At 45.2% G+C, this 14,635-nt stretch overlaps 1 protein-coding gene across 4 annotated transcripts in view; it reads left to right on the top strand.

Annotated features, from left to right (window-relative positions):
* NEDD4L (NEDD4 like E3 ubiquitin protein ligase) overlaps positions 1-14,635 on the top strand; it is a 377,737-nt gene that overhangs the window by 126,811 nt on the left and 236,291 nt on the right. For all 4 annotated transcript variants that reach the window (XM_017890470.1, XM_017890463.1, XM_017890461.1 and 1 more), the window contains exon 2: positions 7,435-7,508. In XM_017890470.1, coding sequence (XP_017745959.1) covers positions 7,435-7,508 — 74 coding nt within the window. The remainder of the gene's footprint in view (positions 1-7,434; positions 7,509-14,635) is intronic.

Below are 14,635 nucleotides of genomic sequence, written 5' to 3'. Positions count from 1 at the left end.
GGCCTCAGTTCCTTATCACAGAGATTTCTCCTTGGGGCTGACTGAGTGTCTGCACATCATAGCAGCAGCCGGCGTTCCCCAGAGTGAATGATCCAAAAGAGAGGAGGAAGCCTGATGTCTTTATGACCTAATCTCCAAAGTCACACACTGTCACCTCTTCCATATTTTATTAGAAAGGAGTCACTAAATCAGATACCCATGGGAAATGACCCACCTCATGAAAGAAATACTGAAAATTTGTGGACCTGTTTCATAAACACACAGCATCATTTCTTGAAGGTAGAGTCACCCTTGAGCATTTAAATTAGAGTTCTGCTCTAGAAGTCTATCCCTGTCTTTTTTCCCATTTATTAACCCTTTTTCTACTTGGCATAATAGCAGCCACTACCTAGTAAGAGTTAAGAGATTTAGGTTGCACAGAATCCCGCAGTCTTTTCAGAAACTCATATCCTTGGGGCGTCTGCTTGTTTACAGCATTGTAGGACTGAGACATGACCACGTATTATGTGTTGGGCTGCCAGTGGTGATCAGAGATGCCAGTGAGTAGTCCGGTGAGTTAGGGCTGTTTGCCTCTGTCGGTGTCATCTGAGTTTGAACTGGACGTGCAGTCCTGGTGGGCTGCTTTCATTTCCACCCTAGGTCTTTGTTCTCACCACTCACGTCTTATGCCTCTGTTCCACCGCTGTAAGAGGGAGCTGTGCACACACCTCACCTCTGCCATTGACTGTAAGCTCCTGAGAGAGAGAGAATGTGTCTAGTTCAGTTTTGTGGCCCTCCTTTTTGCTGGCACAGTACATTGAACATAGTATCATTCTGCATTTTTGTTGAGTGTATAATTAGATGGTCAATGTGGAGAACTCAGGGATTTTAGGAGGGGGTGGCAGCAATATAAGGTTGTGGGACCCAACCTGAAGAGAGGGAAAGGTGTAGTGGGCAGGCGTTGGTGTGAGGAAGGAGAGGGTGAAGAGGATGCAACCTGGCAAGAGTTGGTAGTGACAGGAAGGTGTGTGGGGCGGGGAGGTGATAGGACAGTGTGTTTTTGTTTTTGTTTTTTTTTAAATGCAGGTAGGGGAGGGATGAGTAGGCAGAGCATCGAGGATTTTTAGGACAGTGGAAATACTCTGTATGATACTATAATGGTGGATACATGTCATTATACATTTGTCCAAACTAACGGAGTGTACAACACCAGGAGTGAACCCTAAGGTAAACGATGGGCTTTGGGTGATTTTGATGTGTGAATTGTAACAGGGGTACTACTCTGGTGCAGGATGTTGACCATGGGGGAGGCTGTGTGTTGCGGTGGGGGGTACGTAGGAAATCTCTGTGCCTTCTGTTTGATTTTGCTGTGACCCTAAAACTGCTCTAAAAAGAGTAGTCTTAAAAATGCATGAAATAGGATCCTATCTCAGGACTGCGGCAAGAGCAGGTAGGAATGGAAAGAGCGACTGTGGCTGCTGTGTAGCAGGCACACGATGGGCACGGTCCATATGCTGGCTTAGTTATTTTTTAAAACAACTAAATTTAAGCAATGTATATATAACTTACATATTTATGTGATCCAAAAAAATGTTGGTCATCTGTTTTAATCCAGAGAGTGTTTACCCTAAGCCTGCAAGTGTGATGGGTAATAGCTAGAACTAGAAAAGTACTTTAGAATATGGAAGGTAAATACATGAATTAATTTAGGTAAGAGTGACTGAACTGTGGAAGTCCCTGACTTAGAACTTGTTGTCCGCTTGGACAGCTGGTGTAAGTGATCCTGAGGTCACAGTGGCTCCCTTTGCAGGAAGAACACTATTTCCCAGCTCAGATATCATATTTTTAGGAGAGTACCTGCCATTGTGGAAAATAAAGATAAAGGATAACAAGTTACCTCCTTAAGACACAGTCATAGGAGATATGGTAAATTCCAGTATCTTGAGTTTTGAGTTGGAACTTGAAATTTATTTTACCACAAGAGCACTGTTGATGGGTTATGTATTTTATAGGCTTTGTGGGTGGCCGTGGGAATCTAGTAACTGCGTATGCATAGTTTATATGAGTACGCCTGCCGAATTTCCAGATGACACTCTTGCAACTGAATCTTCAGGTTACCACCTGTTTCTCAGTTTGGACACTATTTATTCGTGTGTTGCTGTCACTTATGGCTTGGGCATCTTATCTTGTTTTGTGTCTTGATGAAGAATTAGAAAATTCAGTGTAAAAGAAAAACGTATGTAAAGCTTATAGAATCGCCCCTGTTACACAATAACAATGCAGAACAATAGATTAATAACAGGAAGAGACGCTGAAAGTTCTCTTCAGCCTAGTTTCTACTCTGCTGTTTCTTCTCTGCATTGTACAATCTGTGAATAATATTTTCATTGTCTAAGCAAAGCCACCTTAGCTAAATATTTAATTCTACTGGAGTCATAAACAGGGTTCAAGATATCACATAGATTTTATGAAAGTAATAAAATGCTTCAGAAAATACAGTGGCTCAGCCTGGGGCCACTGCATCTGATGATTTGGTTACACACCTTGTCATGTGCTTCCTAACAGAATGACGATGGCTGCTTATCTGTGTTTAAGCTTGTCATTTTGAGGAAACAAAGATAAGACATTTTTGCTGTGTCTCTAAAATGCATGTGTAAACTGTTTTTATAGAGTAATGCTTCAGAGAGGAGTAAAATTTCCTGCAACAGGTGCTTGTAAACAGTGATTGCTCAGTAAAGGCCACCTCCCAGCTGTTGCCTACATGTTACATAAGAGAACCCCTTCACGTCTTCCATATTTGCAGCTCTGTACCTTTGTGAGTCACCTAAAAAATAACTCATAGGGTTGTTCATCTTTTTTTCTTTCTTTTTTCTTTGAGACAGGGTCTCACTCTGTCCCCCAGGCTGGAGTGCGATGGTGCAGTCTCGGCTCACTGCAACCTCCGCCTCCCTGGTTCAAGTGATTCTCCTGCCTCAGCCTCCTGAGTAGCTGGGACTACTGGCATGCATCACCACGTCCAGCTAATTTTATGTATTTTGTAGAGACAGGGTTTTCACCGTGTTGGTCAAGCTGGTCTTGAACTCCTGACCTCAAGGGATCCACCCATCTTGGCCTCCCAAAGTGCTGGGATTACAGGCATGAGCCACTGCGCCCGGCAGATTTGTTTTTCTTATGACAAAATCAGTCCTGGATGTGTCGTTAACGGTGAAGTTAAAATTTTTCTTTTGTTTTCCTTAATATTTCCTTTTTTTTTCCAAACAAAAGTCTGGTTTCTAAACAAAAATATTTAATGATTCAAAAGGAAAAGATTCCAAATAAGCCCAAAGAAATGATTCATTTTCCAGAGGTAATTACTACTAACATCAGCTTTTCCAGGTCTTTTTCTATGCAGCTGTATCATTGACATTTTAAAAAAAATGAGATTACATTGTACTCGAGGGTAGACTGCTATAACAACTTTTGGTTTTGGATGGGAAAAAACAGAAAAAGTCTTATCTCCAGCTCATTTCTGGGGAGGGTCAGCAGGTGGAGGGTGCTTGGCTCTACTCCCTTCATATAGTTTTTGCTTCTTTATCTCCAAGATCTTCCCCGTTTCACGGAGAGACGTTAATGAGAATGAAGGCTGCTGAATGGGAGGGGCTTATGGGGCCAGTCTGGAAGAGGCCTCATCACTTTTGGCCACGTTCCATTGTCCAGAACTTAGTCACATGACGGCAATTAACTGCAAGGAAGGCTGGGAAATGTAGTCAAGTTGCGTGTCCAGGTAGAAAAGGGACCCTTTTCTGTGGAACAACTAGCATGTTTGTAACTCAATTGTATAAACCATTTTGAAACTTTTTTTTTTTTTAAAAAAAACCTATTTCAAGCACATTTTTATGTGATGAATCTGCTCACCTCTCCATTTGTAACCTATTAAAAGCTCTTGCCAGAATCTCTGCCCAATTGTTCTCCTTCCTTCTGCCCTGTTCCGTCACAGCAGCCACAGTGGTTCTTTCAAAGACTGATGCTACATTTTGTCACTTGTCTGCTTAAAACTTTACAGTGCTTCCTCCCACAGTGGTCGGGATAATGTCCACCCTCTCCTGAGGCTGGCCTCTGTGGTCCTTGACCCCACCAGGTCCCACGCTGCCTACATGGACTCTGCCATCCTCCCCCAGCATCGCACCGTCACACAGGGCTTGCTGTCAGCCCTTCCTGCAATTCCCAGCCCCGCCACACCACTCGGCCTCCTTCCTTCAGGCTTCACCTCTGGTGTCTTTTCACCAAAGAAGCCTTTCCTGATCACTCAGCCGTAAATGCTCCTCTCCCCACTTACTTTTTCCCTCTCCCTCTACTCAGTTACTTTTGTTTAACTGTCACATTGTCTTTGGAGTACTTGCCAGCATCAGAAATTATCTTGCTTGCTGTTTGCATTACGTATTTTTAGTCTGTGTTCCGCCTACTAGATGGTGGGTTGCTTGAGGCGGGAACTCTGTCTTGTTTACATCTCAATCTCCAGATAATGTGTCTGGCACGTGATGGGTACTCAGTAAATACTTGTGGAATAAAGAGATGTCATTACAGGTTCTCGATGCATTAACATTTTTTAGAAATGGGATGTTGCTGTCAGGCACAGTGGCTCACGCCTGTAATCCCAGCACTTTGGGAGGCTGAGGTGAGCAGATCACCTGAGGTCAGGAGTTCAGCCTGGGCAACATGGTGAAACCCCATTTCTACTAAAAATACAAAAACTAGCCGGGCGTGGTGGCGTGCGCTTGTAATCTCAGCTACTCGGGAGGCTGAAGCAGAAGAATCGCTTGAACCTGGGAGCCGGAGGTTGCAGTGAGTTGAGATCCAGCCACTGCACTCCAGCCTGGGTGACAGAGTGAGACTCTGCCTCGAAAAAAAAAAAAAAAAAAAAAAAAAAAAAAAAAGAAATAGGGTGTTGCTGTGTTGCCCAGGCTAGACTGCAACAGCTATCCACAGGTGTGATCATAGCGCACTGCAGCCTTGAGCTCCTGGACTCAAGTGATCCTCCTGCTTCAGCCCCTCCCCGAGTAGCTGGTACTATAGGTACTTCAGGTTTTGATGCATGTGTAAAAAATACTCTAGCAGTGACATCATTTGAGCTGAGCAGGCCATGGAGGCATCAGATGATTAGCAGCAGGGTACAACTTGTTGTGAAAACCAGAAGAGAGCCTTGGCCTACATAACATCCTGTGTTAAAGAAAGAACCCTGACTCCCAGCCTGTGAGTGTTCCAGAGATGGGCAGAGCAGTCCTTGCAGCGTTTCAGGGAAGAGAAGAGCAGCTAACCCCTGATGCTTCTCTAAGCACTTTGGGACACCCTTTGCTATAGTAGGGTATTGTTTTAGTTATCCCTGACTTGTCTGGTGTTACATTATATCCCTTAATCCTCTCATGAAGACTGGCAAACACATTCAGTCCTGCCAACCTTGAAAGCAGGCCATGTTTGAAAGAACATTGGCACAAATGAGTTGAGAACATTATCTTTACCATATTCAGGTTCTTTACCGTATTATGAGGACACTGTGCTTGCCACATGGGCAGTCTTGTGTTGGGGATATGTGGTTGGATGGATGGTTGGGTGGATGGAAGACTCCTGGAGCGTGAAGTATCTCAAGGATGTGTGTCCATTGCATGGATGCGTGTTCAATCTATGCAGCTAATTGACAAAGATCCACCATCCTATACCCTCCATGTTTTATTTTTGCCCTGCCATTGTTCTCTTCGACATCATATAATCATTGAGGTTTTCTTGCTCTCACTTAGGTCTTGACTAACCATGTTGGGTAGATGAATTCCATATTACTTCTTTCTTTTTTTTTTTTTTTTTTTTTTTTGAGACGGAGTCTCGCTGTCGGCCAGGCTGGAGTGCAGTGCCGGATCTCAGCTCACCTGCAAGAAATTCCGGCCTCCGGGTTTACGGCCATTCTGCAGTCGCCTCAAGCCTCCGAGTAGCGGAACTTTACAGCGCCCCGCTCATCTCGCCGGCTAATTTTTTTGTATTTTTTAGGAGAGACGGGTTCACGCGTGTTAGCCAGGATGGTCTCGAGCGTCCTGACCTCGTGAATCGCGCCCGTCCTCTACTGGCCTCTCCAAAAGTGCTGGGATTAACAGGCCTTGAGCCACCGCGGCCCGGTCCTTCTTTTTTGAGACTGAGAGTCTCACTCTGTCACCCAGGCTGGAGTACAGTGATGTGATCTTGGCTCACTGCATCCTCTGCCTCCCAGATTCAAGCAATTCTCCTGCCTCAGCAGTAGCTGAGTAGCTGAGATTACAGGCGCATGCCACCATGGCCAGCTAAATTTTGCATTTTTAGTAGAGACAGGGTTTCACCATGTTGGTCAGGCTGGTCTTGAACTCCTGGCCTCGTGATCCGCCCACCTCAGCTTCCCAAAGTGCTGGGATTACAGGCATGAGCCACCGCACCCAGCCCCTGAGCCATTTTTTCATTCTCATTCTTAGGCTAGGTTTCCTCAGACCTTGGTTATAACTGCCAACTCTACATTGATAACTGCTGAGTGTCTAACTCAGACCAGATGTTTCTCCCCATTTAGTGATACATGTTTTCCATCTGATTGCTTCACAGACACCTTGGACACCGTCCTCTTTTTCAATTTATGTTGACAGTTCATGATCCGAACTGGAAATGTGAGTTATCCTGGACTTCTGCCTACCACCTTCTCCTAAGCCATCTCACCTGTCCTAAATGTCATGGCCCTTAACTAGTTCTCTAAGCTGTCATAGGGTCGTATACTGCTGGGCTGCTTGTTGCCTTCAGTAGAGCCTGGAGCATATTCATGTCTGTATTTCAAGGCCCCGGGCATAAGAACTTCTTAGGAAATATTGGAATAAATGATGAAATGATGAATAAATGAACAAATGAACAGTTGATTGATTTCCAAGACACTTTGGGGTGGTTTTCATTTAGAATGGTTTTATTTCTTTTACTGGAACTGAGGAATTATTTTTGCTTGTTGATGCCAGCATTTTAAAAGCACTATAATTTTGAAATGTTTTACCACATTAAATTCCTTTCTATTGCAGGTCACGTACAAATACGTCAACTTCAGAGGAGAAATTATTTGTTATCTTTATGCAAACTTGTGGCACTTGGACATTTATCTAGACGGTTTTACGTGTGTGATTGTGTTCTTGGTACAGCTGCAAAATCTAGCTTTAAATGGCGGGAGTAATTGATCTTAATGACCTACTTTGGATTAAACTTGTGCTTCATTAACTTGGATGTTGTAAGTTTAGTCTAGGGGCATAGACTTTTAGAGCTGGAATATTGCATTTTGCACTTCAGTGTAAGGAATAATTGCTTACGTTGAATTGATTTGTTCTGTATCCCAATACTGGACAATAGAAATCAATGACTTTAATACTGGATGAGAGAGTGATTCATTGAAGATCCGTTTTTTAACCTCTTTTTTTGTTTTCCTTCTCACAGGGAGAGTCCCGAATTCTCAGAGTAAAAGTTGTTTCTGGAATTGATCTCGCCAAAAAGGACATCTTTGGAGCCAGGTATGTTGGCTTTGTTTTTATTTCTGTGGATTTCTAAAAAACGACAAGCAGTTTTCAAATTCAGGCACGCATCAAAATCACCTGGAGGACTTCTTAAGACAAGGTTGGCTGGGCCCCACCTGCCGGGATTCTGATTTTGTAAGTGATGCTGGTCCAGCTGGTTCCAGGAACACATTTTGCACAGGGCTTCTGGACTTAGCATCACAACAGTAGGTAACAGACTTGTTTTTCACATGGGCTAATTGCATGACATTAGCTTCTGGTGTTGTCTTCTTAATACAGTTTGGGACTGTGGCTGTGCTTATTTTAATACTTTAAAAATATTTCTAACTTAGGGAAACATGAAAGGATCATTTTGTTTCTAGGAGAACTGGATATTCTTGACATGTATAATCTGAATTAAGAGATTTGGTAATTTGGGGCGAATGTGGTGATTTCTGTGGCATTTCTAGAAGCAGCAGCAGGGAAGCAGCCAGATCTTTCTGTGCGGTGCAGCTTTTTTATTTTCAGTATTGTACTTGGTATTCCTGTATCTTTAAATCAGCCCTTTTGTTCCTGTTGGCTCTGAGTGATGTGTTGCATGAAGCTATTGGACTGAGAGCAGGGTGAGGGTGGAGCCACCTGGCACTAGAATTTAACCAGATTTTGGAGACCAAAGATCTTTTGAACTTTAGACTTAGAATGGACATGAGTGATGTTCTAGTCAAACTTTTCCATTTTATGGTTGACAAAGCTGAAATGCAGAAAGATTAAACCACCCGTGTGGGTCACGTGAGCCAGTGATGTTTGAGGACTGATGGGAACACTCCTCCTGCCTCTACCCAGTACATTTTCCTTTGTGGCACGGTGGCCTGAAAATACTGTGGGGTTTAACAATGAAGGGAGGTGACTGGTGAGGAGAGTTCCAGCCGCTGGATTCTCCCTGTCAGTCCCTTGTGCTGTGGCCCTTGGTGACCCCTAGATATCAGTGCTCCTGCCTGACACTGGAGACCCTCTATAGAGGCCCCTTTCTGGCCGGGTGTGGTGGCTCACGCCTGTAATCCGCAGCACTTTGGGAGGCCGAGGTGGGCGGATCATGAGGTCAAGCAATTGAGACCATCCTAGCTAACATGGTGAAACCCTGTCTCTACTAAAAATACCAAAAATTGGCCGGGTGTGGTGGTGGACGCCTGTAGTCCCAGCTACTCAGGAGGCTGAGGCGGGAGAATGGCATGAATCCAGGAGGCAGAGCTTGCAGTGAGCCCAGATTGTGCCACTGCACTCCAGCCTGGGCAACAGAGCAAGACTCTGTCTCAGGAAAAAAAAAAAAAAGCCCCTCTCTAGCTAGCTAGTTGTTCCATCCTGCACACCCCCACAGAAGCCTTTTGCTGCCATTAGTAAGCGCACCTCTATTTTCTCATCTGTGATAGATCATGCATGATTGAGTTTTGTCTATTAAAGCAATTGATAAGTTACTAGAATGGCACCAAAAGAAATTAGAAAAAAAATTGTTGCAAATGTCAGTGAAATCTTCTAAAAACCTATTGTACTTAGAAGTGCCTCAAGTGACTAACGGAGGCTTAGGTCTCTGAGTGGTGTCACAAGGAACCTTATGCACAGGGACAGTGACATCAGCCTGTGCTGGTGGTAATGTCAGAGGGAAGCAAATCCTACCTGAAGGTGCTCTCTCGCTTGACCGTGAAGTCACACTGAGTGGTTCAGCATGTGCTTGCATTCATGCAAGGGTAAGCCAGGTCTCTGGGCATGGGCAGAAGCATCCCTGCTTCCCTTCTCTTCCCTTTCAAAGCAACACTTTCAACTGTTTCCATGAGCCTGGGCTGTTCTTACCCAGCTGAAATACTGTTTCCTGAAACTCAAAAATTTGCTGTCTACCAAAGCCCACCTTATGCCCTGCCTTTGTGTGAAGCCTTTCAAGAAAATTTCAAGAAAGAAAATTTGATATTCCTATATCAAAGCCTGTGTGTCTTTCCTCTCCTAATCCTTCTTAGCTGCCATAGTAGGTGCAGTGTCATTTTAGCATTTGCAGATGCATTACCTGGTGGTTTCTAGTATTTCTTCCACTTGCCTCTATTACTAGATTAGAAATGTACTGGGAACAGACATCTTTTTAATATCTTTCTCCTATTACTTAACATATAGAGCACCAAGGAAAAAAAAAACAAAATTATCTTTTAAAATGTAAACATTTGCATGCTGACTGGTAGTGGATTGTGCTCTTATGTTAAAAATATATATTCTCACTCTCTCCAATGAAATTTAGAGTGTTGACGGAGGAAGTTGGATTTAGGAAATTTTGGTGATTTCTTTTAAGCTTGATTGGGTTTTATTTTGTTTTATCCAAACCTTTTCATTAAAAAAAAAAAAAAAATTGATTCACATTGTGTTTCCAAGCCAGTGAAGTAGATTTAAGGTTGAATTTGTAGTGGAATTAGGTTCCAAATCTTAGAAGAGCAAATTTGAACCTTAAATTTTTACTGTTCAGATACTAACAGGCCGGGTCATTTCTAAGGGACATGGTGGAAAGGGATATTTATGATATTAATTAGAAAGATAAATAGTATTGTGGCCAAGTGGACCAAGTACCAGAAAATGCATCAGAAACTCTGATCTTCATTTTCTTAGATTGATAAGTAGGCACACACATCCCTGCTTTCCTCCCTCCTTTGAAGTGCTGTAGTTCGTCTGAGAGTCTGAGATGGAATTGTGAGGTGACAGTTGGGTTAATGCTATCTTGGCATATCCCTCTGGAGTGGCACTGCTTATTGCCTTAAAGTTTTGCCAGATGACCTGCATTCTCCCTCCATGCTATCTTGGGCAAATCCCTTAAACCCACTCATGCCACCGTATATTAGTGTACAGCAAGGATAACAGTTTCTTTGTAACTGGCATGCAGGGAAGAACCCCAAAGCGACTTCTGTTAGCGGCAGCTCTGTCGTGTTTTAAGGTAGCAGTCACAGGGTAGAGGTTTGGTAGTGTCCTTTCTGGCATCCACCATCTCCTTCAGAGCCCTGGGCCACTGGCAGGCTTTTTCTCCAAGTCTCTTCCCTGAGTATTCCCCCGACCTCTGTGCCTGATCAGGCACCTCATTCTCCCTCTGCAGCAAAAAAGGCCGGGTAGGCATTGGAGCCCTTGCTATAGACAGACTAATGGGTGGAAGAGGAAGGGCATTTTCATGAGAGGCATTTCAGAGCATTTAAAGTGGTAGAAATCCTGTAGACACTGATGTGTTTAAAATCAGGGATTTGCATCTCTGGGACTCCAACTCCTTTGTTTCCAAGGGAGGTTCCCTGGGTCACTTGGCCTGAGGTTGGGAAGGGGTGGTGGTTGTGGGGCAGAATGTGATGTTTGGGGATGCGGGGGATGGTCAGGGGTGGGTGATGGTGGGAGGAGTGGAGCATGACAGCATGACATCTCTCCTTGCCCCTCCAAGATGGTGATGGAAGCTGCCTACAGCTGCAGCTCAGAGGCTGGGGGTTTCTGGGGCCCTAGGTGCGGGGCCTCCCTCCTAGCTGGAGGTGGTCCCTTCACCCTTGAGAGGCCTGTGCCTGAAATGCCCTTGTCCTTTTCGGCCCTCTCTGCCCCAGTCCAGTGCTCAGGATCCAAGATCATTTTCAGCCCCTTCCAGCCAAGTCTCACTTTATTAAAGGAGCCTTTGTTCAGAGAGGATTGGATAACTCAGCTGTGACTCCACTTGAACGTCTGAGCAGTTGGCCTACGTGGGAAACGGCAATGGCAGAGAAAGATGCTTCCCTTTGGACTGTACCTTGAGGACAAAAAAGGGCAGTCATATAATCTGTCATCTAAACTGGAACTCTTTTGTCTGGAATGAATGCGACATTGATTGGGACGTCAGGGCGTAAGATGTAAATTGAGACTACGGTCACCCTAGGTCAGAGACATCCAGACTTTATTATCCATACCATGGGAAAAAAAAATGGAATGTGATTCTTTTGTTTTCCAAAACAGCTTTAAAACAAATGCTAAGAAAAAGAAAAAGCACCTTTTAAAAAAGCAAGCCTTACGTAAAATGCCACTAAGACATCAAAAGAGAAGTAAAACCCTGCTCAAAGCAAGCCCATGTGGGATGGCCACAGCTCACCCTTGTGTGCCTGCATCCTGTTTCCGCTGCCCCCTTTCCCAAGGATGTACCCTGCCCTAACCTCACTCCGATCCAGTGACTCCTCCAGTGGCTCATCCTATGTTCACCAGCTGGGTTCTCATCTTCTCCATCACACAGGCTGCCGCTGTGTCCCCCAGCAGACCTCTCCCTGTCTCTGGGGTGCCCACGGCCCCTGGGAGGTGCTGTGCATAGTTCTATCAGTGAGGTTGACTTGTTGTTTTATACTTAGAATTGTTTCTTTCTCCTGAAATTAGATTTTCCTCTTGTGATAACTAGGATTCTCTTTTATTTATTTATTTTTATTTTCCAGGACCTGTTATAGCACGTAACAGGTCCTCAGGAAGTATTTACCAAAAGATTGCATGAAGTGAGCCTGTTCCTCCTCCCTCTCTCCTTCCCTCCCTTTCCCACCCCTTCACTGGAAACTCACATTCACTAAATGTGCCATGAAGTCACTGCCTTTTGCCTTTGCCTGTGTTTTCCCCTGTGCCTGGCATCTGTTCACATCCTTTCTGGCAGCTGCCCTCTCATCTGTCAGGGCCCAGTTTGGGTGGCAACACTCCTGCTGAGGCCCCTGCTGCCCTCATCAGCCCAGCCCAAGAGAACAGAACACTGCGGCCCCCCCATCATCAGCCCAGCCCAAGAGGACAGAACACCTCTGCCCCCCCGCCCCCCCATCATCAGCCCAGCCCAAGAGGACAGAACACCTCTGCCCCCCCATCAGCCCAGCCCAAGAGGACAGAACACTGCTGCACACCCCCATCACCCCAATCAAAGGGGACAGAACACTGCGGCCCCCCCCCCCATCATCAGCCCAGCCCAAGAGGACAGAACACCCCTGCCCGCCCCCCATCAGCCCAGCCCAAGAGGACAGAACACTGCTGCTCCCGGGGCTGTAGTGGGTCTACAAGTTCCCTGCTCCTACGGCCCCTTGTCTTAGCGGACTTGGGAGGCTCGGAGGCTCCAGCCCTGTCTTACTGCTGTTTGCAGGTCCAGAAATCTTGGCACATGACAGTCGCCTGATAAATTGCCTTGAATTCATTAAGTGGAACACAATATGGTGTGCTGTGGCACCTGATGGCCAGCCTGGAGGAAGGGGTACTTTTTTCTCATTGTCATGGAGGTACCATTGGCTCTTCAAGCGTCTCTCCCAAGCGTCCAGGAGAGGTGCTTATTTGTCATTCTCACAAAGGCTCTTTGTGGACCAGCACAAGATGCCTGCCTAGGGGTTGGATGAAAAGTGAGCATAGAGAGAGGAGGTTAAGGGAAGCAAGCTCAAGACTGGGCTCAGAGAAAAGAATCTGGGGGAGGCCGTGGGGTGGCAGGCAGGGAACCGTCTCCATTTGATGCTGATGTTTGTGCAGAATGACTACTTTATACTCTGCAGAAGGAGCACACTCTCTTCTTGTGGTAGGTCCCAGAAACTTCTTCTTGGGGGTACATGAGGCCCGGCTGGGATTGGGCACAGAAGGTCATGGCTCTGCACCTGACCCTCACCTTAGGGGTCAGGACAGAGCCAAGGACATGAGGGATGGGTTAGGGAGGACACAGGCACCATGGAGTGCCTTGGCCATCCTTCTGTAGAGGAGACGTACAGGTGGTGAGGCAGGCACCAGGCAGCCGCGGACAGTGTCAGGAACCGAGGCAGATCCAGGAAACAGAGGCCAAAACAGCAGCAGGAGCCTCAGGCTCAGCAGACCACTGACTCTTCTGGATGTCTTTCAGACACTCTGTGGTGGGGCAGGGACGAGTCCTTGGTGTTTGGCCATGGTGAAGGGTGCAGTTAGGGTAGGCGAGTCGTGCTTTCTTAACATGCGTGTAAGGAAGGGAGGTAGTGAGTTTCAGCAGCTCGTGTTTCTTGAGCACTTGGCCTGTGCCAGGTGTGATTTGAACTATTTACATGCGAATTCATTGTGTCCTCCAAGCAAAGTCCTGTGCATAGGCACTATTGTTCTTTTCCTTTTGCAGTTCAAGAAACGGAGGCAAGAAAGGTTTAGTAAGTTGTGGAGCCAGGTATTGAGCCAGGGCCTAACTTCTTGATAGAAGTTAGTTAGAGGCTGTTACTCGAGCACTCACAGGTTGGCTGGCAATGTGTTTGGAACCCAATGTAATGTCATCAGATTCTGCCTAAATTTTGTGAAGAGGGGATTTCCATTTGATAGGTAAGAAAATTGAGCGGTTATCATCAGCCCAAGATGAAACAAGGGTATAGGGAGTGGTGGGACCCATGAGGTTCAGATTTCTGTGACTTCTGATGCTATGCTCAGTGATAGATCAATACTCTTCTTACGGATAAAAGTTCGAGAATTGAGTGGGACTAGATGACTATTAGGGTTCCTCCAAAACCCTGAGATTTCATTTTGGGGTGGCACCTTTTTGTGTTAGCAGATTTAAAGAGCTGGCCATTGTGTTTGATGGTAGCTGTGTAAGCTTTTTGAATTGGAGAATCATCAACTATCGTTAGATTTAGAATAGGTATATTTGGCTAAGTAAGATCTTAAAGTTTTCTTTTAAACTTAGGATAGCTTTTCAAATTTCAAACTGTTCTTTTCAGTAACCTCAAGACATTTAACCTTTTGTCATAGACTTAAAGCAGTCATTAAATAGGGTCATTTTAATGCAGCTTTTAAAATCTAACTCCCCTCCCCTTTTCTCCTTAATTATGATCAGTGGCTTCATTTGAGGTTACCTAGGATGCATTTGAGACTCTAAAGCTGCTTTCTTAAAACTTAGCAGTGTTGGCTGAGACAAACCAACTATAGAATCTCATGCTTTCATGGGGAAGTTTGCAAGACATTCACGCACAGCTACTTCATTGTGTGTGATGAGCCATTGGCATCGAACCTGCTTGGGCTGCTATCAGTTTTTCTTTTGGGAGCTGGTGACTTGAAATTTAAAACACACATGGGCTCAAGGGTATTGGGGGACATGGCAGAAAGTCCTTCTGCTGCCTAGTGATTGAGAGTGATAGGGACCTAACTCTGTGGAAGGACAGCTCTTTGACATA

Source organism: Rhinopithecus bieti, unplaced genomic scaffold, assembly GCF_001698545.2.
Source record: "Rhinopithecus bieti isolate Rb0 unplaced genomic scaffold, ASM169854v2 scaffold_17861, whole genome shotgun sequence".
NCBI classification, from domain to species: domain Eukaryota; kingdom Metazoa; phylum Chordata; class Mammalia; order Primates; family Cercopithecidae; genus Rhinopithecus; species Rhinopithecus bieti.
This window is presented reverse-complemented; position numbering and strand designations above follow the sequence as displayed.